The sequence below is a fragment of the Mustela erminea genome, chromosome 11, assembly GCF_009829155.1.
Source record: "Mustela erminea isolate mMusErm1 chromosome 11, mMusErm1.Pri, whole genome shotgun sequence".
In the NCBI taxonomy this organism is placed as follows: Eukaryota; Metazoa; Chordata; class Mammalia; order Carnivora; family Mustelidae; genus Mustela; species Mustela erminea.
The window spans coordinates 105,809,936-105,836,447 of record NC_045624.1 but is presented as its reverse complement, the minus strand read 5'-3'; the positions used below and the strand labels follow the sequence as shown (position 1 = coordinate 105,836,447).

At 43.8% G+C, this 26,512-nt stretch overlaps 1 protein-coding gene and 1 long non-coding RNA gene across 3 annotated transcripts in view; one reads left to right on the top strand and one right to left on the bottom strand.

Moving 5' to 3' along the window:
- The window catches only part of POU6F2 (POU class 6 homeobox 2), a 370,943-nt gene that overhangs the window by 301,446 nt on the left and 42,985 nt on the right, over positions 1–26,512 (top strand). For both annotated transcript variants that reach the window (XM_032305906.1, XM_032305905.1), the window contains exon 6: positions 15,440–15,577. In XM_032305906.1, the coding sequence (XP_032161797.1) occupies positions 15,440–15,577 (138 nt within the window). The remainder of the gene's footprint in view (positions 1–15,439; positions 15,578–26,512) is intronic.
- LOC116569588 lies at positions 15,934–26,206 on the bottom strand. The gene is made up of 3 exons (XR_004277090.1): positions 26,141–26,206; positions 18,919–19,042; positions 15,934–16,328 (listed from the first exon to the last, which is right to left on the bottom strand). It is a non-coding gene; the product is annotated as an uncharacterized LOC116569588 (long non-coding RNA).

Sequence of the window (26,512 nt, the reverse complement as noted above, 5' to 3'; positions counted from 1 at the left end):
ATAGTCTTTCCTTTAGTTATCATAGATGAGACTAGCCAGGTGGATTGCAAGCTTCTTGCACTAGCCCATTTGATAAATCTGTGGACGACCAAGTAATAACATCACCCAACTTTTCTTAGATGGCACACCATGAAACGCAAGTTCTCGGGACATTAGTGGCAAAGGGGACAATACAATCAAATGTTGGGGAATGCTGAGTTCAATAAGATGAACAGGTTTCTTTACCTGTGGGCAATTTCCAGAACCATTACCATACCAAGATACACCATCCATCACCTAGAGGCAGATGCTTCCTGCAATGTTTCCCAAAACTATTTGACTCCCAGACCTTTTATTCTAAAGCAAATCCCAAGACCAGAGTCCTATTAAGCACACTTAGGGAATTGCTGTAATTCTCAAGGGTTCCACCAAAATTTCATTGCTTCTAGCATGTAGCGCTCTAAAGAAAGACATCATAGACTTCCACATTATTTTGATAAGTCCTTTGAAAGTACATTTCCCCTTTTCACTTCATGCCTCTTTTCTTAAAACAAAAAACAAACAACAACAGCAACAACAACAAAATCTATCTTACTTAATGTGTCCAAGTTCTTGAAACCAAAATTTAGAGGAAGTAAACCTGCTTATTTAATGTGATTTTTTTCATCTTCTATTTCTGTATTTTCAGTGATATTTTCTATAAAATGATTGTATAATCATCTCTAAATTTTTATTTTTTTCCCTTCTTTTTTTTTTTTTAACTCTTGGCCATTTTGCTTTATTTTTCCTTTGTGTACTACAATATAGAAACACAGGATATCAAGTACAAAAAAAAGTACTCTTATTTTTTTTAAAGTCATGTACCAAACAAGAAGTAAACAGCATACATGCTAATCTGAAAACTCAAACAAAGCATGAGGAAAACTTTCTATCATCCAAGCCCAGGAATATATCCCTCCAAACCTAAAGAATGGGAGTTTTATACTAAAGAGACTCTGAGGCTAATCCCCAGCAGGTGCGTCCACCCAGGTTTCCTAGTGGTGACCAGCCCTCCTGCCCCACTTCAGCGGTGGTTTTCCTCTGTATTCAGGCAGAACTGGAATATGCCAGTTCTTAGTCTTTCTTTGTTCTTGTCCTTGAAAGCCTTTTTTTGGTTGGCTTGTGGTAATTTATCTTTTAATACCAAGTAATCAGGTTTTTTCAAGACTATTTATTTATTTATTTGATAGCGTGTGCAAGCAGAGTAGGAGGTAGAGACAGAAGCAGAAGCAGGCTCCCCGCTGAGCAGAGAGCCCGATTCTGGGCTTGCTCCCGGGACCCCAGGATCATGACCTCAGCTGAAGGCAGATGCTTAAATGACTGAGCCACCCAGACATCCTGCCCCCACGTAATTAGTTTTTTTATTAAAGCTCTATCACAGATTTAAAATTCTACTGCTGATCTCAGTGATAGAACATTGGGATTGCTCTGATCGTGTTGGGGAGGCCGGTAGCCCCCCACCTCAACCATGTGCTACAACCATGTGCTACACCCTCCCACTGCTGCCTGGCGGCTGCTGGCCACCAGCCCAGAAGTCAATGAACAGCATGGTCATTTTGGGAAATTGCTTTAAGCCCTGACCTAAACATATTTCCAGCACTAAGTCCCCACATGCCAGGGCAGATCTAGAAAACATTTTGTACCTCTTACAGGAAGAGAACTGGAAAGAGTATAGCATTGTTCCAAATATTTTTCCATCGTTTTAGCATCACCATAGATTTTTACTGTTTGATGGAATCTTGGAAATCATCTTGTTCAGGGTTCCCAGGCCTTAGTGTGCCTTAGCTAGCACCCTCTAGGTTGCTGTTAAAACCCAGATGATTGCCACTCCCCCTTAGAGGTTCTGATTCAGCAGGTCTGGGATGAAGCCAAGAATTTACATTTTGCACAGTTCCCCTGTGATGCCAATGGTGCTAGTCCCAGGACCTGTGCCGGGAACCACTATCCTAGAAAAGCCTTTCTCCAGTCTGCTCCAGAGACTGAACATTCTTGGAGCGGGCTGGAAACCCAAACCCAGCAGAGCTATTAGTGGAGGTAGGAAATCATGAATTCTCCAGGCCTGCAGGCAGCCAGGGGGATGATGGATGGGTAAGCCTTACTGTTCATCAGGGGTGTCCATTAGGAAAGGCAAACTCCATAACACACGTACCCAAAACTGCAGCAGCTTAGCTGCCCTTCGGGGACCATTTTCAAGAACCACTGATCTAGTGGATCTAGTTCAACCTTCTTATTTCACAGACCAGCAAATGGAGCTTGGGCAGGCGTGGAGGCCCACACAGACCCCGTCAGCTGCAGACTCTGGAGGGAGTCCCTGTGCGCCCTGACTTCTCGCTGTTTCTGCACATTCCCTCGTCCCTTCCTGGTTGCCTGGTTTCTGCCTATAAATGCAGGGCCACTCAGTGCTCAGAAGTTACCATTATTGGCCAGAAATTTTTGAACCGATTTTTCTCCTTGCTGAGTGGGTGGATTGATTTCTCCAGGGACTTTCCGCTCTCTTCTCCCTCCACGCGGAAAATTCTGACCCAGCTTTGCTTTTGCTCTTGGTGAGATTAAGCTTTATGTTTTTTAACCTATGTTCCGTTTTATTAATGGAAACTTCCCGAACGATCTATACAACAACTTTTTATATTTTCCTGGCTTACGGCTCCTACAGGTAGTGGTTCTTACTGTTAGCTTAATGTTTTTAGAACAACCTATAACCAATATATTTTGTGAGCGCAGAAGAATTTTATTTACCTCTGAGCATTCTGGCCATGTTTTTTGCTTTCTCGTTCATGTACTTATCTTCTTCTTTCTACAGAATCGTATTTCCTTTAATAATTTGGACCATTCGTTTTTCCTAATGGCAAAAGTTCTCTTCTGGGCACGGAGGCTGCCATGGGTCTGGCACGGGTGGGGGCTCTTAGGATAGGCAGACATGCCCACATCTGCCACAAATCTCTGTCGACTCTTTACAGGGAAGGAAGGAACTCTTCCCAGGTTTTAGCACACCTCTGCAGAAGGAGATGGGGGTGACCTGACCAAAAATGGCATTTTCTTCATCTTTGAGTTTAAATGGTCCATCTGACCCTTATTGTGAATCCAGGGAAGTAGAAGTTGTAAAGGGTCAATGGCAGACCAACAGGAAATGGGTTGATTTCTGCTGATTTGCTGTCCTTGGGGAAAAGGACATGCATGAGTGACTCAACCATAGTCGTATTGTTTTGTGGGAAGCGTAACATTTCTTCTGACTAGCTTTTGTGTGCAACAGCTGTTCAGTGAATCCGTTTTATGAGGCAAGCAAGCCATTATGCATAATAATAAAAATCAGTAACAATTGAAACAGACTTCCCATTTGCCAGTGGAAGGATCAAACCACGATATAATGTGTAACAGTTACAAGCACATTTTTGTACCCAATGTGCCTATGGGGATGAAAGGAAAAAGAAGCATATGCTTTGTTCCTCCTAAGTGGTGAGTTTAACTGGTTTGCACTTAATAAAAAGTTTCGTGAGTTTCAATAGTAACATTACTATCTACCCATACAATATATATGTTTTCAGAAGTAAAATAAGTCCAAAGTAAATAAAGACTTCCATCTTCTCTGCGCAGCATGTCAGAGACCTAAAGTCTTATAAACTAATGCAACCTGTATAATTAATCTATAAAATTATAATTTCTGAATTCACAGCTCAGTCTTCACACAGGGACCCAGTTGTGGATACCAAGGTGAATACACAGATACAATGTATCACTTACCATCCATCTTTGTAATTTTTCATAACAGAGAACATTCTGTATTTTAAAAGATGATGACTTGTTTTTTATTAATCAAAATTCAATGGTTAATTTTTGGTCAGTCAGCAGTTTAGGTTTCCCTTTATATAAAATACATGATAGGATTTTATGACTCAATTACTATAAGTAGTGTTGCTTCCTGTGCCGCAAGGCTACTGAACTATCTCCATGAATGGTAATATTCAGGTACTTTCATAGCAACAACTTGTAGTGAAATCACTCAGGAAATGCTCTGTACCATAGATACATAGGCATGTGTGCTTCCTAATTTTTATCTTCCCACCTTCTTGCTCTGCCTTCAGAACCCCACCCAGAATTTTCCTAACCCCATTTCCTGCCCTAACTGTGCTCTGGCCCTTCAGAACACACCAGCAGGCATTCTGATGTTTCCATAACTTCATACTTATTCTTCTATTCTATCTGCCCTTCTTCTTTTGTCTGCTTTGTCGATCTGCCATTTTTTCAGGACTGAGCTCCTGTCAGTTACTTCGGGAAGCTTCCCTGACATCCCTCTTCCCCCACTGAACTAGTCAGTTCTCCAGTGTTCCCACAGCTAACTGAGCATATCCCTAGCCTGGCTCATACTCATTGGTTCTTTTTTTAAATTGATGTATAATTGACATATAACATCATATCGTTTCAGGTGTAGAACGTAATGATTTGATATTTGTATGGATTACAAAATGATCACCATCATCAGTCTCGTTAACATCCAGCATCACACATAGTTACAAAATTGTTTTTTTCTTGGGATGAGAACTTTAAGATTTACTCACTTAGCCATTTTCAGCTACACAACATGGTATTATTAACTATAGTCAATGCCATTACATCCCATGACTTATTTATTTTGTAGCTGGAAGTGTGAACCTTTTGACCCCCTTTATCCATTTCACCCCACCCGCCCATATTGGCAACCACCAATATGTTCCCTGTGTCTATAAGCTGGTTTTTTTGTTGTTGTTGATTTTGTTGCTCCATACGTAAGTGAATTCATACAATATTACTCTTTGTCTGACTTATTTTACTTAGCATAATGCAACTTGAGGTCCATCCATGTTGTTGCCCATGGCAAGATTTCATTATTTTTATAGCTAAATAATATTCCATTATACATATACATAAATGTATGTACACACATGCACACAGAATCACAATGGACCCTTAGGCTGTTTCCATATCTCGGCCATTGCATATATCTTTTCAAGTTAGTGAGTGTTTTTATATTCCTTGGATAAATATCCAGAAATGGAATTGCTGGATTACTGGACCCAGTAATCCTGTTTTTGACCTTTTGAGAAACCTCCATACTGTTTTCTACAGTGGCTGCACCAATTTATTCTCCCACAAGGAGGGCACAAGTGTTCCCTTTTCTCCACATTCTCACCAACACCTGTTATCCATTGTCTTCTGGATGATAGCCATTCTAACAGGTGTGAGGTGATAGCGTACTGCGATTTGCACCGTTGGCTCTTGATTTATGTGTCTGTGTATCTGCCCTCCCCGTACCTTGAAAGCTTTTTGGGGAGAAAGACCATATAGCAGTACCTGACTTATAGTTGGTGCTCAGTGTTTGCTGAATCAGTGAACCGTGAACCAGACTTCGTTCCGTGTGTGAATACAGGAAGCCACTGCCCTCCCCTAGTGCAGGGCCACCCTCTGCCCCTGTCCTGGCTCTAGCAGCCTCCTGTTCTCCTCTACCTTAGTCTGACCCAGTCCTACCCAGTTGGACTCCGTCTCCAAAGACTCTCAAGTTCAGATCTCATCACACCTCTCCACCCTTGCCTATAGAATGAAGGACAAGCCCCTTAAAGTGACAGTCATCCCTCCATAATCCCATGATTTACCTCGTCTCTGCCCTTTTCCTCTCTCCACTTTGTCTTCCCAAAGGTCTAAGTGACAACTGAGGGGCTCCATGTCCCCAAAACACCAGCCCTTGCCTCCAAGCTGCAATCCCACTATCGCTGCTGATCAAGAAGTTTTCTCTCCCCATCCCACCTTTTCCCTAGTCAACTCCTCATAATCCTTTAAAATTCAGTTCCCAAGTGGTCTGTTTGCCTGAGGCCTCATGAGGGCTCACCTGGGCTCGGGGCACCCCCTTCTTACAGGGTGGAAATCCACAGTTCTGGATCAGACTGGAAGCACCTAGGGCCAGAGGCTCTTGCCTTGTGTCTGTGCCCCTGTGATCTGGCTTGGAGCCAGTACCATAGTCATCAGGAAACAGATCATGTCCAAAATCGTCCGGAGGCTCCATAGGGCAGACCGTGCCTTGTCATTCTTCTATTGGGGAAGCACCGTAAGTACATTAGGTACGTCCGGGACGAACTAAACTGTACATTCCCATAGCTAGGAGCCAGAATAATGCCAACTACTCTACTGTCGCAGCAATTTATTCTTAAAAAAAAAAAAAAAAAAAAAAGTAAAGCCTTTTTCTTTCATCCCAGGAGTGCTCCCGATCACTTGTTTAAACTGGATGATAGAATAAAAAATACAGGAAGAGTAATTTTGAAATATCAACAAATTCACCTAACTAATGTGCCATGACAATAGGCAATTGGTGAGAGGAGCACTATTGTATGTAAGTAAGAAAATAGCGTGAAACTCAATAAAAGGATAGATTTTCAGGTTATTAAATGGAGGACTAGACGGAAAAGGAAATGAGATGTGTAAGCTTGTGATAACACAGTATTGGGCTCCATATAACTTGGATAAAATCTGATTTAGAGTTGGTATGTTTCCATAATGCTGACCTCTCTACTTCAAAATCAGATGTATTGGGTTGAGTTAAAAGCTGGTGTTTTGTTTTGTTTTGTTTCCCCCCTCAACTCTGGGCTTGACTGTTTTATCAGCAAATTTAAAAATAAAAGAGAAGTGCATCCTTTAGAAGAGCTTTGCCGTGGTTTGTTGCTAAGTCACAGTGCGCTGGCCACTTGTTTATTTCCTTCCCTTCCTCCAGTGTCCCCGCTTCCTCCTTACAGATCTGTTGATCATCCTGTGTAACCTGGGCCTGGGGGCCCCTGCAGGATCCACCTCTCTCTTGAAGGTACTTCTAGAATAGTCTCTAGGGCATCCATCTGTGCTTGCAGAGTCCCCTCTGTCCACCCGCAATGATGTTCAGGGTTTGTGAACCCATCTGGTTAGAGTCTCCTTTCTGCCCCTGCATCCAGGACTATCAGGAGCCATGAACCATCTAGATGCCCAAGTTGCCCAGCACTTCCTGGGTCCTACTCCAGTGGGACCCCAAGAAGAGAAAACATATCTCTCCTTAATAGATCCACACCCTATCACCTGTCTTCGAAGCATCATGGCTTGTGCCCAACGACAGATAGATCCATCTTTATCTGGGGAAACTGTCCCTTCTGTTCCCACCCTTGCTGCTGTCTACATGGGCTTTGCTCTATATAGCTTAGGTGGCTGGGCTGGGGAAGGAGACTCCCAACCCCCAGTTCCAATTCCACCACCACAGTCCAAGGATAAAAATATAAAATATATTTTATATAAAATATAAAAATATTAAAGCTTCCTTCTCTGCCTCCTTGTCCTGCAGCTTCCAGATACCTAAAGATAAAGCCTTCCACCCAGCCTTATCCACACCCAATTCTAGGCACACAGTTTCTAGGGATGTCTAGGGATTTGGGTCTAAAATGTCCAGGGAATGCCTGGGTTGTCACCTTTAGAGGCTGCCATTATTGAGTTTTATACCCTGGAGGATCCCAGGGTTCCTGGCAAAAACTCTCTGAGCCACTGAGAGGAGCCTGGAAGGGCTGCCTCACAGGAGGGAGGGACACACCAGGGAAGATTCCAGAACCTCAGGACTGCATCACCATGTTCGAGGCTCCTGCCAGTCCAGCCAGCGTGCCATGAGAGACTGTTAAGTGTGGTGCTGTGTTTTAAAAAAGAAGAGTTTAGACGAATTTGCCTCCCAAATGTTTGCTCTTTTCTGTAAATATTAAATAAAGGGGCAAACTCCCACTGAGGTCCCGGCCAGGCCTACACATTCTCAACTCACTCCTTCCTACATTCATTCACTAAACGTTGGTTAAGGGCCCCCTGGGTGCCTGGCACTGCTGGAGGAGCCCAAGACAGACCCATGAGCCGAAATCTACATTCTAGAGAGAGGGGTGATGGGGATAAACAGATGAGACTGTGAAGCTCTCTTGGTACTATGAGGTAAGCAGGCGAGAAGACAAGACGGCGAGTGAATAGAGTTATCAAAAAACTTTACGGCGGCAAAATTGCAAGTATATACAAAAGTAGAACAAATAGTCAAACAAACCGTGTATGTCTACCACCCAGTTTCCATGTGCTCAACCCAAGACTGCCTCGTCCTTCCCGCCATTCTCCCCATCCCACCACAAACTGCGTAGAAAAAAATCCCCGGCACCCTACGGTTTCCTTATACATGTCTTGGCATAAATCTCTGAAAGAAAGGGAATGACCTCTCAGATAGGGTGGTCCAGGCAGGTGCCTCTAAGGGGTGACCTGGGGGAGGAGACATGTAGACAGCGCAGAGAGCTGCGGATGTAGAGCCAGCAAATGCGAACATCCTGACATAGCTGAGGATCCAGTGTGTCCACCCTGGAGGGAATGAGGGCCAGAGGGGACCCAAGCCTACAACAGCACGAAGTTCAGGAGGGAAGATTCTTACAGCAAGACATCTATCATGCTCACAGTGTGCCAGAAATTCCTCCCATGTTTTACATATGCTGTGTGGTTTTTCCCAATACCCCTGTGACGTCATGACCACCACTAATGGTCCCCTTTTACAAAAACTGAGGGAGCCTGGATGCAGAAAGTGTGCCAGTCCTTTCAGAGACCACAGATTGGACGGCTTATAAATAACAGAAATTTATTTCTCACAATTCTAGCAGCTGGGAAGTCCATGAGCAAGGCACCCTCTCCATCAGGCTCTGGAGAGAGCCCTGGTCCTGGTTCACAGCACCTGCTCACCGTGTCCTCCCATGGTGGAAGGGGCTCGGGGTGTCTAGAGAGTCTCTGTTATAAGGCACTAATCCCACTCATGAAGGCTCTGCCCTTGTGACGTAAAGTCCCTCCTCAAAGCCCCTCCTCCTAATTCCATCTTTGGGGGTTAAGATGCCAATATATGAAGGAGCGGGCCCTAACATTCAGACTGTAGTAGACGGTGCTGCTAGTTACCAGCCAGTTACTAGCAGACTCAGAATTAGACCCCAAACAGTCTGGCTCCAGAATGCCACCTCTTAATCCTCTCAGGGAGAATGGCTTGTCTCTCGCCAGGCACATTTCTGTGCAACTTGGAGGAACTATAGGTGCAAAGACTCAGAGCTGCCCCTTCTAGGTCTCTTTGGACACACCACCCCAGACTACAACCCTCTCCAGGTCTGGATATCCCTCCTTAGTGAGACATCCCTCATCTTTTCCCATGTCTCCTCCCTCTCCACCAAAGGCTCTTCCCTGTTTAAAGCCCCATGAGTGTAGGGAGCAGATCAATCAGTCATCACACTGTTTCCCCTCATACTGTGCCCACAACACAGTGGGTGCTGAACCAGTGTTTGTGGGATGAAGACATAGTGAGTGGAAGGAAGTGTTGTTTGCGCTGTGACAGGTCATGATAATGTCCCACCCGGGTCCCCTGGAATTGCTCTTTTCGGTGAGCTGCCTTTACTCCTTTGGGGGCTTTCAACAACCAGCACCTGCAGCCCTTCTTCCATCCCTCAGCCCCCCATATATACTTTACCCCAAGAGCAAAGAGCCACCAAGGCCAGGGATTTGATTTCCAACCCTTCCTTGACCCTAAGGGCTCTCTCTCAACTGGAAGCATCAAGTGTCAAGGGAGAGCATCCAGCTTCCTTGCCTTAGGGTAGGACAGCTCTGAAACCTTAGTCACACTCCACAGCCCCTATGGGATCAGAATCCTTCCCTTCTCCACCCTGGTTCTGGGGACCCGAACCTCAGACATGAGATCACTTTAAAAATTTATCTATTGGGGTGCCGAGGTGGCTCAGTTGGTTAAGCAGCTGCCTTCAGCTCAGGTCATGATCCCAGGGTCCTAGGATCGAGCCTCACATCAGGCTCCCTGCTCAGTGGGGAGCCTGCTTCTCCTCCCTCTGCTGCTCCCCCTGCCTGTGCTCTCTCTCTCTCTCTCTCAAATTCATAAATAAAATCTTTAAAAATTTTTAAAAAGTAAAATAAATTAAAAATTTCTCAGTTACTGAATGTGGCTGGATAGTAGAGCATTATTTGGAAGTTATTATACTTACAGTTTTGTCAAAAATTTAAAAAAAAATCAAGTTTATTCTAAAACTATAGTGAAATCAGTGTGATTTGACATTGATGAACCAAAGATATTTTAGGGTATGGTGGTGCCTAGGTCATCCCTGCAAACCTCAGGCCCTCCAGCCAGAGACTTCTGACGGGCAGAGGGTCAGAGGGTTAGCATCTAACACTTCACCATCACTGCACAGAAGCGGGCAGACAGCGAGTGGAAGAGCCAGGCTTGATACTGAAACTCTCCAACTTGATTCCTAACTTTCTGTTTGTATCACAGAACAATCATGAGACCTAGGGGGAAAGCCTAGTAGGATAAAACCTTCATCAAATAGGTCGTTGAAATAAATGTGGCCAACCTTCCAACACGTGTCTACTGGTATTTCCTCCCCCTTTTAAGAGAAGACTTGAGGGTAGTGAGTGCAAGCACTGATTCGGTTAAGAGTCACAGGAGACCAAGAGACATATGTGTCACATCTAGAGCCTAAGAAAGACAAGGACCTCATGCACGTAAATGAACTCGGGCAGCCGTATTTGCCGTCCTGTGTCCAGGCAGCCCCTGCAAGTCTCTAGGACCTTCTGCGGGAGTGAGCGATGATGAATGCATTTATCAACATCCTCACTTAAAAACAAATGGCACCACAGTTTCCAGGTTCTAAATTGAGAAGTTAGTAGCAAAAAGAGCTGCTCCACAGTCCATGCTCTATGAAATCCACGTAGCTCACGAGGAGTAGGACAAAACTATACATCATGGGCAATTCTGCTCCAAAGAAATGTTTTGAGCCTGCTGCATTCACAGGTCCCTCTCGGAATAAAGGCATAAGCAGAATATGACACCATAGGTCAGGTGCCTCATCGTCCTGCCTTATTTTCATAAATAAGATTCATAATAATAGAATACTGTAATCAGCAATGTCTCCTGAGAAGTATTCTGACTGCTAATGCCCAGATTCAAGAAACCTGAATTCTTTACCAGGCTCTAGGTTGTGAGTCTTTCAGAGAAAGAGAAGATGGGGCAGGACTTGGAGAAAGACAGCCCTCCATCAGGGAGTGACATAATTTATGGTGACAGTTATACAGTGACCTACATATGACATCATCGAATGCTCCTGGAAGAGACTCTATCCGAGTTTTTCTTGTCATCACCATTTAGTGACCTCAGAGAACAAAGATTAGCACAAAGCTCTGTAGAGCTGGGAATATGGATTTTTTCTCATTATGAAGTGAGCACCCAATATCCATATTGATATGGAATATTTGGAAATAAACCATTTGGAAATAAACCATTGCGAATCCTAAGGAAAGATTTTTACAGATCTTTCTGCATGCCTTCACTCTCAAATCAGCAAGTGTGGGATAGATTCATTCACAATATTTTGACACGAGGCAGGAATTAAACTCCAAAATGGGTGTCCTTGTGGAAACCCAACAAATGCTGTCAATGAAGTATGAGGATAACATGCTAGAAAAGTACCCTTTTGCTGGTCCGTCATGAACAACCCTGGCCTCAGAGTCAGAACTGTGCCTTCCCCCTAAATTTCTCTATAAATAACCAACTACAGAAAGCCCAAGATAAGCAGGTAATGTCAGGTTTTCAGTACTTCTTTTCGATGTCCTCAGGTCCAAAATATAAACTTTTTAAAAAAATAAGTCAAATAAAATCAGAGAATACAGTTAAAATATCAAAATAGAAAATGCAATTGCCTGCATCCCCATTATTTCCAAAGGGAGAAAATTTTTGTAAAGGTGAGCCCTAATTCTGACATACTGATGAGTTCAAAACCCTCCTGCACCATATGAACCGTGAGAATGATAGTGAGCATGTATTCAGAACGTGGTAAATGTCAAGTATTATTCTAAAACTTTTGTCCGTATTAGCTCATTTCATCCTCATGGTAATTCTGTGGCTGGTACCGTCTTTATACTCCTTTTACCCATGAGACAATGAGACCTGATTTGCTAGAGGTCACAAGCCAATGCAGTCTGGTTTCAGAGGCAATGCCCACCCCTCCCCCAGTGCAAAACTATTTTTAAAAATTTCCCTGTTATGTTACTCTCTAATATTGTGGGGGAGGCAGGGAACTATCTCAAGAAGTTAGTTTTTCTATTAGAAGGTATTTAGACTACCTGTGAATTATAGAGCTAAAGCTTGATGTATTCACGGTGCAGATTCCATTTGGAGGCAGTGTGAGAACTCGAGCGCTCTGCTCCCACTTGCTTGGGGGGCGTCCACATTTATAAACAAGCCTGCCCCGGAATTCAGCCTGACTTTTGAGTCGCCGGTCTGTGGAAAATTCAAGTATGTAATACAATCGGACTTCATCAGGGCCACCCTTTAGCTGCTTAGGTACATCGGCAATGAAAGATCTGAAGGCATAAACTTGGAAGCGACTTCCTAGAATGTTGACTTGCTCATTATGTACATTTATTGTGCCTGGGCTCCTCGCTGTCCAAATCTACCCCGAGCCTCCAATCAAGGAGAAGGACTGATAGGAACACTGCTAATATGACATGACTGGGGACAATACAGAGTGACGTGACCGGAGGTGATGAAGGAAACACTTATGGTTTCCCGACCATTCCCTCCCCATCTCTGCCACAAATCTCGATGCATATTACATCCCTGCCTTGGCAGTCTCAGATAGAAAAGCCCAAAGATATTTACAGAGCTGCATCCGTCAACAACACCAATGGTCCACCTGAAAGGCTGTCAGTGTGCAGACCGACTCGTCCCAGCTGTCTGTATGCACCACAGCCCCTGCCTTCAGCTCTAGCTGTACTTCCGGGGTCAGGGGTGCATCTCCCCAGAGTCCCTACGCCTTTCGCAAAGACCTAGGGATGCAGGACAGGAAAGAAGAGAGTCACCGAGTTGGCTCTTGTTCCAGTAAGAGGGAAAGGCAGCAAAGAGGGGGGAACTAAGACCAGGATAGAGAGGAAAGAAACATTAAAAATCAACAAAATCCTTGTGTTTGTGGCTGCTTTGGCAACCTTCCAGAACAAGGCAAGGATACCTGTTCCTGCTCCCATGACAAGAAGGCTTAAGTAGCTACTTTGTTTCATATTCAGAGCCATAATTCATTCTTTGTAGAAGGTCTGAATTTACAGCAAATATATGGAACTACAGCTGAACATACACTCAAATCCTAAATGTAAGGAATTCTCCTAGGACACCACTGTCTCCAGAGAGTAATTCCATAATTTCCTATTTAGAATTTTTGACTGACCTAGATGTTAGGGAAATGTCTTACAACTTCTGAAAATATTTTCTCTTCATTAAGGAGGAATCACTGTCTCTCTTCTTCAGAAAACTTTCTGCACGTACCAATTTAAATTTTGCACCCAAAACTCCTGGACAAAAGGGCATATTCGACACAAACACCAAGCGGCACATGATTTCATTTTTCTCTGAGATTGAGAAGCATATTTGGAGATCTCTCTGAACCTGGGGAATTTCACTGTGATTTTAACTTGTATGGCATAAAAGAAGAGTAAACATAGCATATGGCATGTGAGCCGAGATAGTGTGCCTGTAGGCAGGGTCTGTCCGGGCAGTTTGAGGAAGGTATTCCCAAAGATCTTCTCACTTCATCAGTGGGGAAAAAGGAAAAAAAAAAAAAAAAAGGTACACGGTACAAACTCTCTCACCTAAGGTAGTCAATCCGTAAATAGGGAGGGCTCCACTTACCATCCACCACTATTTGCCTCATCTACACTATGAACATCGAAAGCCAAGAACACAGCCAACCTGAATTATAAATCCCATGGTGGTAATCTGGGATGAGACAGGGTTTCTTTGAGGCTGATGAATGAGAATTTTTTTTCTCCTTAAAAAGAAAATCATTCCTGTCTTTTAGGAGAGAGATAAAGGCAAAAGACACATAAAGTAATGAGCTTAAAATGGATTTTCACTTCTTTAAAAAAAAAAAAATGCACTAGGTCAGTGGGATTTTCTGTAGAACTAGTTACGTGAAATTCAGTTATAGATGAATAAAGAAACCAGAGAGATAAGGATATCACATTAATGAAAAAAGAATTCTTAAATTCATGTCCCTTTTGATGTTTCCCCTGACAATTAGTTTTCCCATCCTCATCGGATGATATAAAACTCTAGGCAAATTTCCAGAGGAGGTAAGCAATAAGATACAATTTGAGGGAAAGAGGGAATGAGGAAAAGAAAGAAATAAGAAAGACTAAGAGAATTGAGAAAGTAAAGAAGAACGTGGAAGAAAAGCTTCTGGGACCTGAATTAAGTATGGCATTAATTTTTTCTCCAAGTCTTAGTCTTAGCAGGCTTCTTCTAAAATGCAGGAATTTCATGGATGTGGGAACTGGTGATGGAAAATGCATTATTATACACAACAATCGTTGTACTTGAGAGGAACTATATGGGAAAAAATAACACCCTAGAATAAATACAAATGAAATTCATGTATCAAAACCAATACTGTGAAAATAGTTTAAATGTTTCTTGAATTTATATCTAGTCATTAACCTAAATGCAGATTTTAGTTCAAGCTACACTTCTGCCTCATGGTCAGAAGGCCTGAAAACCCGTGGCGTGGAAAATTGGCAGGATAAAGAATATTGAATTGGTCTCCATGGAAAAACGGGTTTTGGCAGCTATACCCTGCTCCTTGAGTGGGTCCCCCCACCCAAGTCAAATTCTCCTCCCTAATTCACCCTGGTCCCAGGAAGAGACCCAGGGAAGGCCACATACTAGTCCAAAGCAAGCAGCTAGGCTTCAACTTGGCCAATCACCAAAGGACCTTCCTCACTGGCCTTGAATCCCACGGTTGGCATGAGCCGCCCCTCCCCCCAGGTCCCAACCCTGGACTCCCCCTCTGAGAACACAGAGGTAGGAGGTTTCCATTGCTACTGACTTTGGTTTCCTTCAGAGAAGAAGGTGGAGTGAGGCATCTGCCTTTCGCCATGGGGAGCGACTCACAAATGAAAATGATAAATTCATTTAGAATTTAGTTAGAAATCCCTAACATCTGTTCCTCCTCTCCACTTCTACTCCCAACCTACGTGAATCCACATTCGGTCTGCTGGCCTCAAGGAAAGGAGACATTTTCCCAGAGTTTTAGGTAGGCTAGAGGACACAATCCAGGGACTTCTCCAAAATCGTTTATCCACCTGGCAAGACCCTGACAGCCCACCACTAACCCCAAGGCCCACCTCCTTCTCTCCTGGTGGGTGGAGCCTGTTTTCTTCCCGGCCTCATGGCCAACCTCCCCTAGAGCCCACAGCTTGTTCAGCAGGCTCCCTCCCGGAGGTTCCGGGCCCTTTGCATGAACCAGTTGGAGGGGGACCATCCTTCCCCCACGTGAATGTTGTACGGTGTGCTGTGCCTGTGCCTCTCTTGGTGGTTTCACCCTGATCTTTTCTCTCTTTGCAGCTGGTTAATAATCCACTAGCAAGTCAGGCTGCTGCAGCAGCCGCCATGGGCTCCATAGCAAGTTCACAAGCCTTTGGCAATGCTCTCTCCAGTCTTCAGGGGGTCACGGGTCAACTAGTTACTAATGCACAAGGACAGGTGAGTGGGAGATGGGAACAAGGTGAATTTTTATGGCAGATTGAACTCGGAAAGGAAATGAATTTCTTTTGCATGACAGTGATATGTAACTGCATCCATTTGAGGCAAATAAATAATGTTTACTAGCAATGTCAAGAATAGGAGAAGGGTTGGGAGGGGTTTCTATATTTTAGAAGCAAGAATCTTTTTTTCCTTCCCCTAGAATGGCTAAGTTTTCGTTTGTTTTTATTTCTGTACGATGGCTTGTGTTCTGACCTTAACTGAAGGAAAACACTTTCCATGACGGGGCATTCTTTTTTTCTTTTTCCTTTTTTTTAAGGTAATTTTTAAAATAAAAATTCAGTTTTCCTCTTTTATTTATTCATTCATTTTAAACTTGGACAGCGGGGGGAAACTGGAACGTTTCCTTCCCCAGTTGCTCTAAGATTTCTAAAGCAGCCCTAAGCAAGCCAGGTTCTGACTGTGTGTGGGGGGGGGGGGGGGCGTGATGGGAAGGACCAGTGCATTCTTGGGAGAGCAGCAAAGGGAAGGGGTGAGGGTCTCTTGCTGATTCTTCTGGAAGCCAGGCTGGGTCGCGTATGTCTAAAGGCTTGCTTCAGTCAGCCAGGGCCAGGGCCAGCAAACCTTCCTCATGTCATGGGCAGCGTGCTGGTCCCCTTACACCCCTCATGCGCCTGCCTCACGGTCCCGAGGACACTGACAGAGCTTCAGATGACGGGGCTCCCCGTTCAAGACCCCAGTAAACCAAAAACTGCAGAGAAAGCAAACCATAGCTAAAGCTGAGGGTATCAGAAGCGCCCTCCACTCAAAGGCTCGACATTGACCCTCAGTGGATAGAGCGCCTTGACCTCAAGTGTGGCCACTTCTGAGGGTGTGAGCCCAAGGTGGAAGGAGCTTGCACGCTCTCAGGATTTTCCCTCCCAGACTTATTTACTCAGCAGTGAGTTTACGGATCCCTGCTTGGCCTGCTCTGTGAAGAACAGGAATGGCGACATCTTGCACCCTGTTTTTATTTTACATAAAGAGTAAACAGAGATGCATTATAAGCTAAACCATCTCAATCTACGTCCCAGGGCAAAAAAGCTGACCTTGGTATATTTCCTGGGCGGGTGCGGGATTGTCCCGTCAGAACCCCGAGGGCTGAACGATGGAGCTTGTCAAAGAGCAGCCCCAGGTAATGAATCATCTTATCACAGGTGCACACCACACATATTAAAGGAGGGTTGTATGAACACCGTGCCCTCCACAGTCACCTCTCAATGTCGGCTTTAACCCTTGTTCCAATCCCTTTTCATCAGAGCATCATTTTATGCAGCCGGCTCTAAGTGGAGGCTCTCAAAAGCCTATTACGATTTCTGGAGGGATGGGGTTTGGGCACGGAGGAAAAGTTGGTTATAATATCTGTAACTCATACTCCGATCGGGTCGGTCCTGGAAGCTGCTTCCCAGAGTTCTGCCCAAAATAGAACACCCCGATTCATTCCTGCCAGCAGCTGGCCCTTGAGATGTAGATTTTAGGAGTTCCAGATAGAAAGCATATCCACTGATGTGTATTTCCCCCTGACTTTTCCGGTTCCAGAGTCCAAGGAAAATGCACCACTCTGCCCCACCGCTTGTGAGTTTGTGATGGAGAAAATGCTTTATTGCCGAGAAGGAATTATTAGGAGTTTATTCTTCTGGTGATTTAATGGCGGGTCATCTTGCCAGTTACAAATCCATCCCCTTCTGAGGGCCTAGAGTTACAGCCTTTCCACTCCGCTTGGCCTTTGCCAGCTCCCACCTCCGGGGATGGTTCTCCCTCCCGTGAGGACCCACAGGGAAATGAACTTCCCATTAAAGCCTTGATGGGCACTCTGCATATATCGAATAAGGGTTGGTTCTAATTTTAAAATTCTTCTGTCTTAGAAACTATGCTGTAATAGTTGATTTGATATGGTGCACGAACCTCCTAAAGTGAAAAAAAAAAAAAAATCACATCACAGAGGAATCGATACTGCCCACTCGTGAAGTCTTGTCTGAGAGTTTTAGAAACATACCCTGGGGTGTCATGTACTCCTCCTAGTGCTGGAAAAGACTGAGGTACTCAGTTTCCAAAGCTAATGAATTGGCCACGTTCCCGTAGTGCTGTGTGTGTGTGTGTGTGTGTGTGTGTGTGTGTCTGTGTCTGTGTCTGTGTGTGTGTGTGTGTGTCTGAGTGTGTTTTTAAAAAAACATAATATAAACACAATCATCTTTCCAGAAAAAAGTGCATGCTTTTTACCTCTTGGCATAAAGATACTTGTTTGAACCTCATGAAGTGGTGAGATTATAACAAAAAAGAAGGGCAAAAATTATTTGGGGTGTGTGTGTGTGTGTGTGTGTGTGTGTGTGTGTGTTCCTTACCCTTTATTAATGCGGTACAAAAAATAAGACTGCATTGGAATCAGGTTCATATAATTAGCCTTGCTCAAAAACCCATGTAAATGAGAATTACTTCACCCAGCCCATTTTCAATTCCTTAAAAATCTCCACAGAGCTTTACCAGAGAAGGTACAAAGAGAAAACTCTTAATATATTTATAGATCCTTTCATTTGAGTTCTTGACATCAACTATTTTTTACATTTGAAAGTCTGCCCAGAAGTCATAACATTAAAATCTACACCTAGGTTTAGAAAGCTTGTTTTACTCTGCTGATATTTGGGGGAGGTCGGGCTGCAGAGAAGGCACCGGTGGGGGGTCCCCTGAAACTTGCTCCCTCCTGCTAAGGTTCCCTCTCTTGGCTACTTGGAAACGGAGACAGTTTTACCCAGGAAAAGAACCCTGACTAAATTCAGACCTGCCTGGAATAGGGCTCAAGCTCTACATGTTTCTAAATTTGGACCTTGGGGCAATCAGTGATTTAATCTTTCTAAACCAGAGCCTCATCCTCAAAGTTTAAGACAACCTCGGTGAGGAGGCCCAGGGCTGTGGATCATGGTTTCTGGGCAAAAGGCTCTTGGTCTTCCTGCAGAGAAGGGGAGGGAGACATGCCCCCATCTGAACAGGGAGAAAGCGCCCCTTCATCGGGGACTTGCAGTTTTTGTCTCCTTGTCTTAGAATCTGACTGTTTCCATTTACAGGTTTTCAATGCATTTAAAGGGATGGGAAATCTCCATCTATTAAAGGACTTTAGTTTTTTAGTTCCTTTTTTTCCCCCTAACCAGTTCAGTCATTCTTTTCCCCTTCTGCCTCTGCCATCCATTTATGGTTAATTCAGAAGTTGTGCACTATTCCAAAGAGTGATTCATTTTCACAGAAACACTATATTCCGAAGTCACAAAGCAATATTGTACCCCATTTTTTAAAAATGGTATCATACCCACCTTCACTCTGAGGTGAAAAGGTAGCAAGTGTCCTATTGGTAATTCATAATCTTGGAATGTGTAATGACTGTCACACTGCTGAGAAGAACATTCTTGTTCTCTTTGCTTCCTAAATCAGGAACTCCTGTGAGTGTGGAAGCCAGACAAGGGAATGGGCACTAGCAAGACACATGTTTGAATCCCAGGTCAGCCAATAACTAACTAGCTCTGTGACTTCAAGCAAGTTACATGAGTTCTCTGGGTTTCAGTTTCACTATGAAATAAAGATAATAAAATCGAAGTCCCCAGATTTGAAGATTAAGTGGGGTCAGTTGTGTAAAAAGCCTACCATAGTTCTGGAGTATATAGTTAAAGACTCAGTAATAATTAGCGGCTACAGAAATTATCATCATCATCATCATCATCATCATCACGGTTTAGAGTTCTGTCTAGCATTTTCTGGAAACCTCTCTTTGGTTTGGATATATAGGAAGAGGCAGTACAGCACACAGGCAAAACCAGCACACAGCAGGTTTCCTGCTCTGGAACCAGGCAGCCATTCATTGGCAGTGAGACCACAGGTTGACTTAATTCTCTCATGCCTTAATTTCCTCATCTGAAAAGTGGGGATAAGGGGCACCTGGTGGCTCAGTCAGTTAAGCATCTGCCTTCGGCTCTAGTCATGATCTCAGGGTCCTAAGATCGAGCCCCAAGTCAGGCTCCACACTAGGCAAGGAATCTGCTTCTCCCTCTCCCTCTGACCCTGCCCCTCTCCCCGGTCATGTGGGTTCTCTCTCTCGAATAAATAAATAAGTAAACTTAAAAAAGAAAATGGATAAGAAGATAACCATCTTCTAGGATTAAATAGTTCAGCCTGTGGTCAGGCACATAGACATCATTCAGTAATGCTAACACTCAGTATATGCTGTTATTATTAATTAAGATGCTATGTGTTTTCAGTTCACACTGTGCACACAAACCCCCACTGTGTGTGCGAGGAGTTTTAAATGTGAGAATCTTAGCAGGAGAACATTAAATTATTTTAAGGAAATCTTAGCCTTACCACAGATAGTGCAGTAGGGGTGTGTGTGTGTGTGTGTGTGTGTGTGTGTGTGTTAACACTCGTACAGTGGGTATACTCAGGATTTGGCAAGTAGATTTACCATCGATTTGTTCAGCTATAGAACTGGCTTCCCTATTGCCCCTGGCAATATCTCCTTATTGGCATTATTGCAGAAAAGTAAAAGCAAATGAAATTTCATTTTATCCTGGGGCTAAGAAAAGCATTTTACATTTTAACTGAAGCTCAGAATGTTTCCTGATGAAATTAGTTCTCGACCGATGTGAAATTTTCTTAAGCGGCAACAAGTCAAACCAAAGTCCTTCCCAACCATCCTTAAAGAAACAGTCAAGTTAAAAAAAAAAAATCAACAAAACAAAACAACATTACTTTTTAAAATCTTTTTCTTATTTTTATTTTTTTAAATATTTTATTTATTTATTTGACAGAGAGAAAGAACACGGGCAGGGGGTACTGCAGAGGGAGGGGGAGAAGCAGACCCCTCACTGAGCAGGAGCCCGATGCAAGGGTTCGATCCCAGGACCCCAAGATGATGATTTGAGCCGAAGGCAGACATTTAATGGACTAGCCACCCGGGTGCCTTTACTTTTTTAATGTATAAAAAGGAGAAAAATTTAAAGGACCTACCCGTTCGCTTCATGACTTAAGAATACACGCAGCATTACATGAAGAAACAGTAGTTGAGCAGAGCTGCTTTGGCAAGACAGAAGGATTTGCAGTAGGGAGGCATTGCCGTCTAAAAGGACCAGGTCATGCTCAAAGAAAAGCAATCTCTCAGTTCCAGTAGTAGCCTCTGCAACGTAGCTTAGAAAGTACACCCTTGACTGTGCAAAACCATGGACGGTGAGTTGCCTCTATTCATGGCAGCCCTGGGTTGAAGAAGGCCAAGGCAGGAACACCACCGGTCCCGCGTCTGTACACATCAATTGGGAGACCATCCTAATACCATAACTTTCAAATATGTGAAAAATACATGTCTTAGAATTGAAGAATTCTAGATTGGGACATTCCTCTGAATTATAATCGTCAAAGGCTAAAGAGCATCTCTAGAAGGGAGTAGAGCAGCTTAGATCCCGGGCTTTGAAGGAAACAGGTTTGATTGGCACACATTTCTAGCTATCTGGCCTTGGATAAGTTACAGAGCTCGTCTGGGCCCCTGTCTCCTCATCAGTGAAGATGGGACTGATAAGAGATCTCACATACTTCATGGTGGGGTTAAACATGAGAGAGCAAGCAATGGGCTGAGCACAGTGCCGGATATGTCTTAAGTATTTAATAAAGTATATTGTTATCAATAAATTCATGTTATAGCTATTCTTCTTTAAATGAAAAGCCAGCAATTGGCCCTGAACTATAGGTGGCTAAAGTAATTCAACACATAATTTAAATGGAAAGAGGAGACTCTTTCAGAGAAAATCACTACAAGATGAACGAAGATGAAGTTGTAATAAATGCAAATTTCCGCCAGAGAATTGAGATGTAATACATTTATTCAATTGAGGTCCATTGAACCTTTCTGTGGGTTTTATTAGATCTGTACAGGAGAACAAATAAAGCCATAGCTGCCCACCTTTGTAAAACGAATTTCAAACCCTGTGCAAAGGAGATAAAGTGTGTTAACTCAGACAATGTGACTAGAGCAAATGGGGGGCCTCACACACACCCAGCTAGAGCGAGTGGATCAGGAATTTAGGGAGTTTCACACATATTCTTACTGTATTTTATTAAAGATTTTATTTATTGATTTGAGATCAAAAGAGAGTGAACAAGCGTGGGAGTGGGGGAGGTAGGGGCAGAGGAAGAGGGAGAGGCAGACTTCCCACTGAGCAGGGAGCCCAATGCAGGGCTTGATCCCAGGACCCAAGGATTGTGACCTGAGCCAGAGGCAGATGCTGAACCAATGGAAGCACCCAGGTGCCTCTTATTTTATTTTTTATAATAAAACACATTAGATGTATGAAAAGGTAAATATAATTTTTTCAGGAGCACTTGGGTGGCTCAGTCGGTTAAGCATCTGACTCTTAATTCTGGCTCAGGTCTTGATCTCAAGGTCTTAAGTTCAAGCCCCAAGTGGGCCTCCACATTGGGCATGGAGGCTACTTAAAAAAATAATAATAATAATATTTTACAAAAAAAAAAAAAAAAGGATCCTTCAGAGATGTTAAGTATTAACATCTTTCCATATAAGCTTTAGTTCTCTTGTTTATTTTTAGAAGAAATAAAACATTACTGATACAGTTGAGGCCTTGACACTTTCTCCTCATGCCCCTCCCTCCAAGGTGATAGATACTATAACACTGGTAATTCCTTTCATGCAAGTTTTACATCTTTACTAAAAAAGGAAAAGAAAAGAAAAGAAAAAAGGTATCTTTCTAAAAAGCTACAAAATCATATGTACAGAATACCATTTTTAATACTAAAAATAGACATGTTGCATAACTAAGAATCAAATATGTTTTGCTGAAAATTCAGAGTAGGTATCTAAAAATTCAGGGTTGGTGTCTGTATATTTTTGCCCAAATATGAACAGAACAATCTATTTAGATAATGGTTTTGGCCATGTTTTCTAAACCAAAACTCAAAAAACAGTCTGACAAAAGATTTTCTTTTCTCACTTGCAAATATCATTCTATAAAGTCTTAAAAAGGTGTAAAAATACAATCACATGCAGTAGAATACTTATCAAATATGCATTTTGTTAATCACATCTTTTTTTTTTTTTTAAGAGAGAGAGAAAGGGTGCATGTGCAAGGTAGGGAGGGAGACAGAGAACCCCAAGCAGGCTCCAAACCCAGGACCAGCCAGTTGGGGTGGGGAGGGGGGCTTCAGCTCAGGACCCTGAAATCCTGACCTGAGCCTAATCCAAGAGTCAGAGGCTCAACCGACTGAGCCACCAGGCGCCCCTTAATCACATTTTTTAACACTTTTAAAATCTGCTCTTTCCGGAGACTGGGAAATAAATGTTCATGGGGTTAGTAATATTATAAGAATTTTACCCTGGCTTCATCTGAGTAATAAAGATGAAACAATAACAACAATAAACAACCTCAATCTTTCTACTAACATATCAAATTTCCCCTTCGAGCCCAATTGAGAGCTTTATTTCCTCATTTCAGGAGAGGCCATTGCATTAAAGCCCCGTTTCCCTAAGTGTGCGCCTTGGAAATAAATGAGCCCCCCGGGGCGCTGCACGAAGGAGGGTCCCGGCCGGGAGGCGGGGGGGCGCGGGCTCCGCCCCGAGGGGCTCCGCCGGGCCGGGCAGCTGGGCTCCGACGCTCCCCAGACCCCTTTAACTTGTCGGACCCCGCTTTCCCCAAACTTCCTGTTCACCCCACATTTCGCAGAATGGACCTCTGCAGAGCACGCTTTGGGAAATGCTGCGGGGAGTCATTCGCTTCGTTCCTATCCGCGCTTTGGACTGCGAGCTGATGATTCAGTCCGAAAGAGCCCCCTCCCGGCTTTGAGGGCGCGCACATCCCAGAGCACGTTTGCGGGGAGCGGAGACAGGGAGGTGGACGGACGCCGCTCTGACCCCGCGGCTGCGCCGCCAGCGCGCAGGGCCATCGCAGGTCCCCTCAGGACGCGCCGCCCGGATCCTCCGGTCAGGGCCGGAGAGGAGGGGGCCGGCTGGTGGAGTGACCCCGGGCCTGGCCCTCGGGTCCTGGGTCCTCGCCCTTTTGAGGAGTGGGCCTCCCTGGATGGTAAATGGCGCTAATGAGCCCTGATGGCCCTGGGCTCCGCAGTGATTTCGCGGGAGATGGATTTGATGGGAGACCTTGCCTCTGCAGTGGCTCGCCTGCTGACGCGCGGGACATAATTGGGTCTCTGAGACGGCAGGAGCATGCCCTGGCCCTGTACGTGACAGTGAATGGTTCAGCCCACACCTTGGCTGCCGGGCCAGAGGTCGCCTCTCCCTCCCCACCGTGTGATTCCTCCTTACAGCCCCCATTTCTGAAATGAGAGGGTTAATCCTATTAAAGCCAACACCCTGGAGAGTTGGCCAGTTTGAACTAAAAATGAAGCACCCTCTGAAATCTTTCTTCCCACGCTCCACCCAGTGCAACCTGTCGTTCGCAATTAAAGGAGTGGCCAGAAATACACAATTTAAAAAAAAAAAATCTTGTTTTAGGGGATTTACCCTGTAGATTGAGCCAGAGAGAACCAAGTTCTCTTTTATCTACAGCAGAACTTTGGATGGTGGTGGTGTTACATTTTTTTTCTCCACTGCTTTTTTTTTTTTTTTTCAGTTCTTCAACATAATATTTCATTTTCCTGGGAACAGGGAAATGTGTTCTTGTGTAGGCTCCTGAATGGAGAATGGGCACATTCTTTCCAGATAAATAGGAAAGGGGCCAATTAACTAATGAAACAACCTAATTAACAGCTATAATTCCAAACAGGTAATGGGTTTCGAGATACTATTCACAGACAGCTTCCTCAGAACTGATCCGACTCCTCGCATCTTTGACTAGCAGCATTGACATTCCATCCCGACCGCAAGGTAGTATCACTAACCCGTGCACATGTAGCTCATTTCGGTGAGCAAAGCTCTAGAACCGTGTTAGTTCTTAGAAGAGCACGCAGTTTGATTACCCCGGCTGTGCACACAAGCAAACTTTTGAGATGAAACCTTAAGAAACTGGCAGAACTGAGATCTGAGCCCCAAGTCCAACCTCATCCTCCAGTACCATCATCACTTTCTTAGGTTTAAAGACCTGGGTTCATTTCCTGGATGCTCCGTTAGACAGGACACAGACTCCCAGAAACTTCCTCGCTCCATCGGCAAATAGTAACTGTAATTCTCACCCTATCAACCTCGAAGATTTCTCTTGAAGATATATAAACACACACTTGAAAACTACAAAAAAATGTAAACCTTGCCAAAATAAATATGTTATTTTAATCAGTATTCTCACCTTATTATTTTTGCTGATCTGAGGAACCAGAAAAGGAGGGAGTCTCTAAAGCAATGAGATAATCTTGAAAAAAAATGACCTCAGGTCTCCACTTTATCTTGCCGAGGGGAATATGAGCCCCAGGGCATCAGGGTCTGGGGGACTGCGGGTCCCCTGCCTGCCAGCCAGTCAGCTGAGACAGGCCGGAAAAGTGCATGCTATGTCCTTGATATGGGCGCTCAGCAAAGTGAGCCTTTCAGAGCCACATAGGAAACACCAGGTCAGTGAATGTTGGCTTGGAGCTTTTTGTAGTATCCCTCAGTAAAGTGATTTTGGAATTGAGGAAGCTCCCAGAGTGGCAAGGCACTATACATTTCTATATCCTTCTCTTTGGAAGCCTCCCTTCTAGGGAAGTAAGCTCTTCCAAAGAAAAAGAGTAATAGCTAATACTGTATTCTGAGTTTAGGAAGTCACTGATAGTAAATTAAACCATCAGTTTAAGAACAGCTTTTTTACAATGGAAGAAAATACTACCGCACTAAACAGATACATCAACTGTTAGGGCAACCTGATTTCACAGATATTAAAAATAGAAAAAATGTGGGACTCTTATAATTGAGGAAGTGTGTTATTTATTTGATAAATAACCTTAACCAAATACAATATCAAAAAGACTGGGCTGTTGACGATAATTCTCTTTTCAGTAATCACATTTTATAGTAGAAAGTCAGGGATGGAAGTAGAAGCTATTTATGTCTCAGTTTTCACAACTAGAGAATGAAAATTAAACCTGATTTGGGTCTGAGGGTGAGGAAAGAGAGGAAGTACTGAATTTTGACTTAGCATCCCTAAATCAATATCAGTTTTTTCAGTGAAAGATTTTTATGGTTAAGAAGAACATTCCTAAAGAGGAGAAAACATTAAATTTACATGTAAGATGCATTCAACCTCCAAATAAATGTTCACCCAACCGTTTACTACGCCATATGCCCAATGATACACCCAACTTTTTTGTTGGCCTGTCAGTTGTTGACACGACACATTCTTCTTAAAGACGTGGGCAACATGTCCTCAACTCACAGGCCAATAAGGGAGAAATGAGAAATAGATCAGAAGTAGGTAGGAATGGAAAAGTCATAATTCAGAACAGTGGGAAGAGCCAGGTTCAAGTTCAAACATACAGAAGGAGGCCTTTGCACAATCCAACCAAATTCAATGCATTCACATAGAACATTGCTCCAAATTGTGAATCAATTCATCAACTAACCTTTTCCATCTTGTAAAAGTAACAATATAAGTAGATCCTGAGATGTCGTAAGGTGGGGCATTCAGGGTGACAGCACAGTCGAGATGTGATACAGCTTTGTACCTAGAAGTCAATGCCATCAGTCAAGCACCACCCCGGTACACAAAGGAAACACATTACACACTCCCTACCTCTGACACTTCTCGATAGATATTCACCAGAACACTGTGTCTGAGAGTTAGAGGTGGAGAGTGGGAAGGCCTACTTGGTCCCATGGAAGGCGCCCACTGTAAAGAGTACAGGCTTCCAAGTTAGGGACCATCCCCAAGCAGCTCTGCCACCCCAGGCAAGGCAGCTAGTTTAACTCAGCGGCTGTCTTCGCTTCTGTGCACT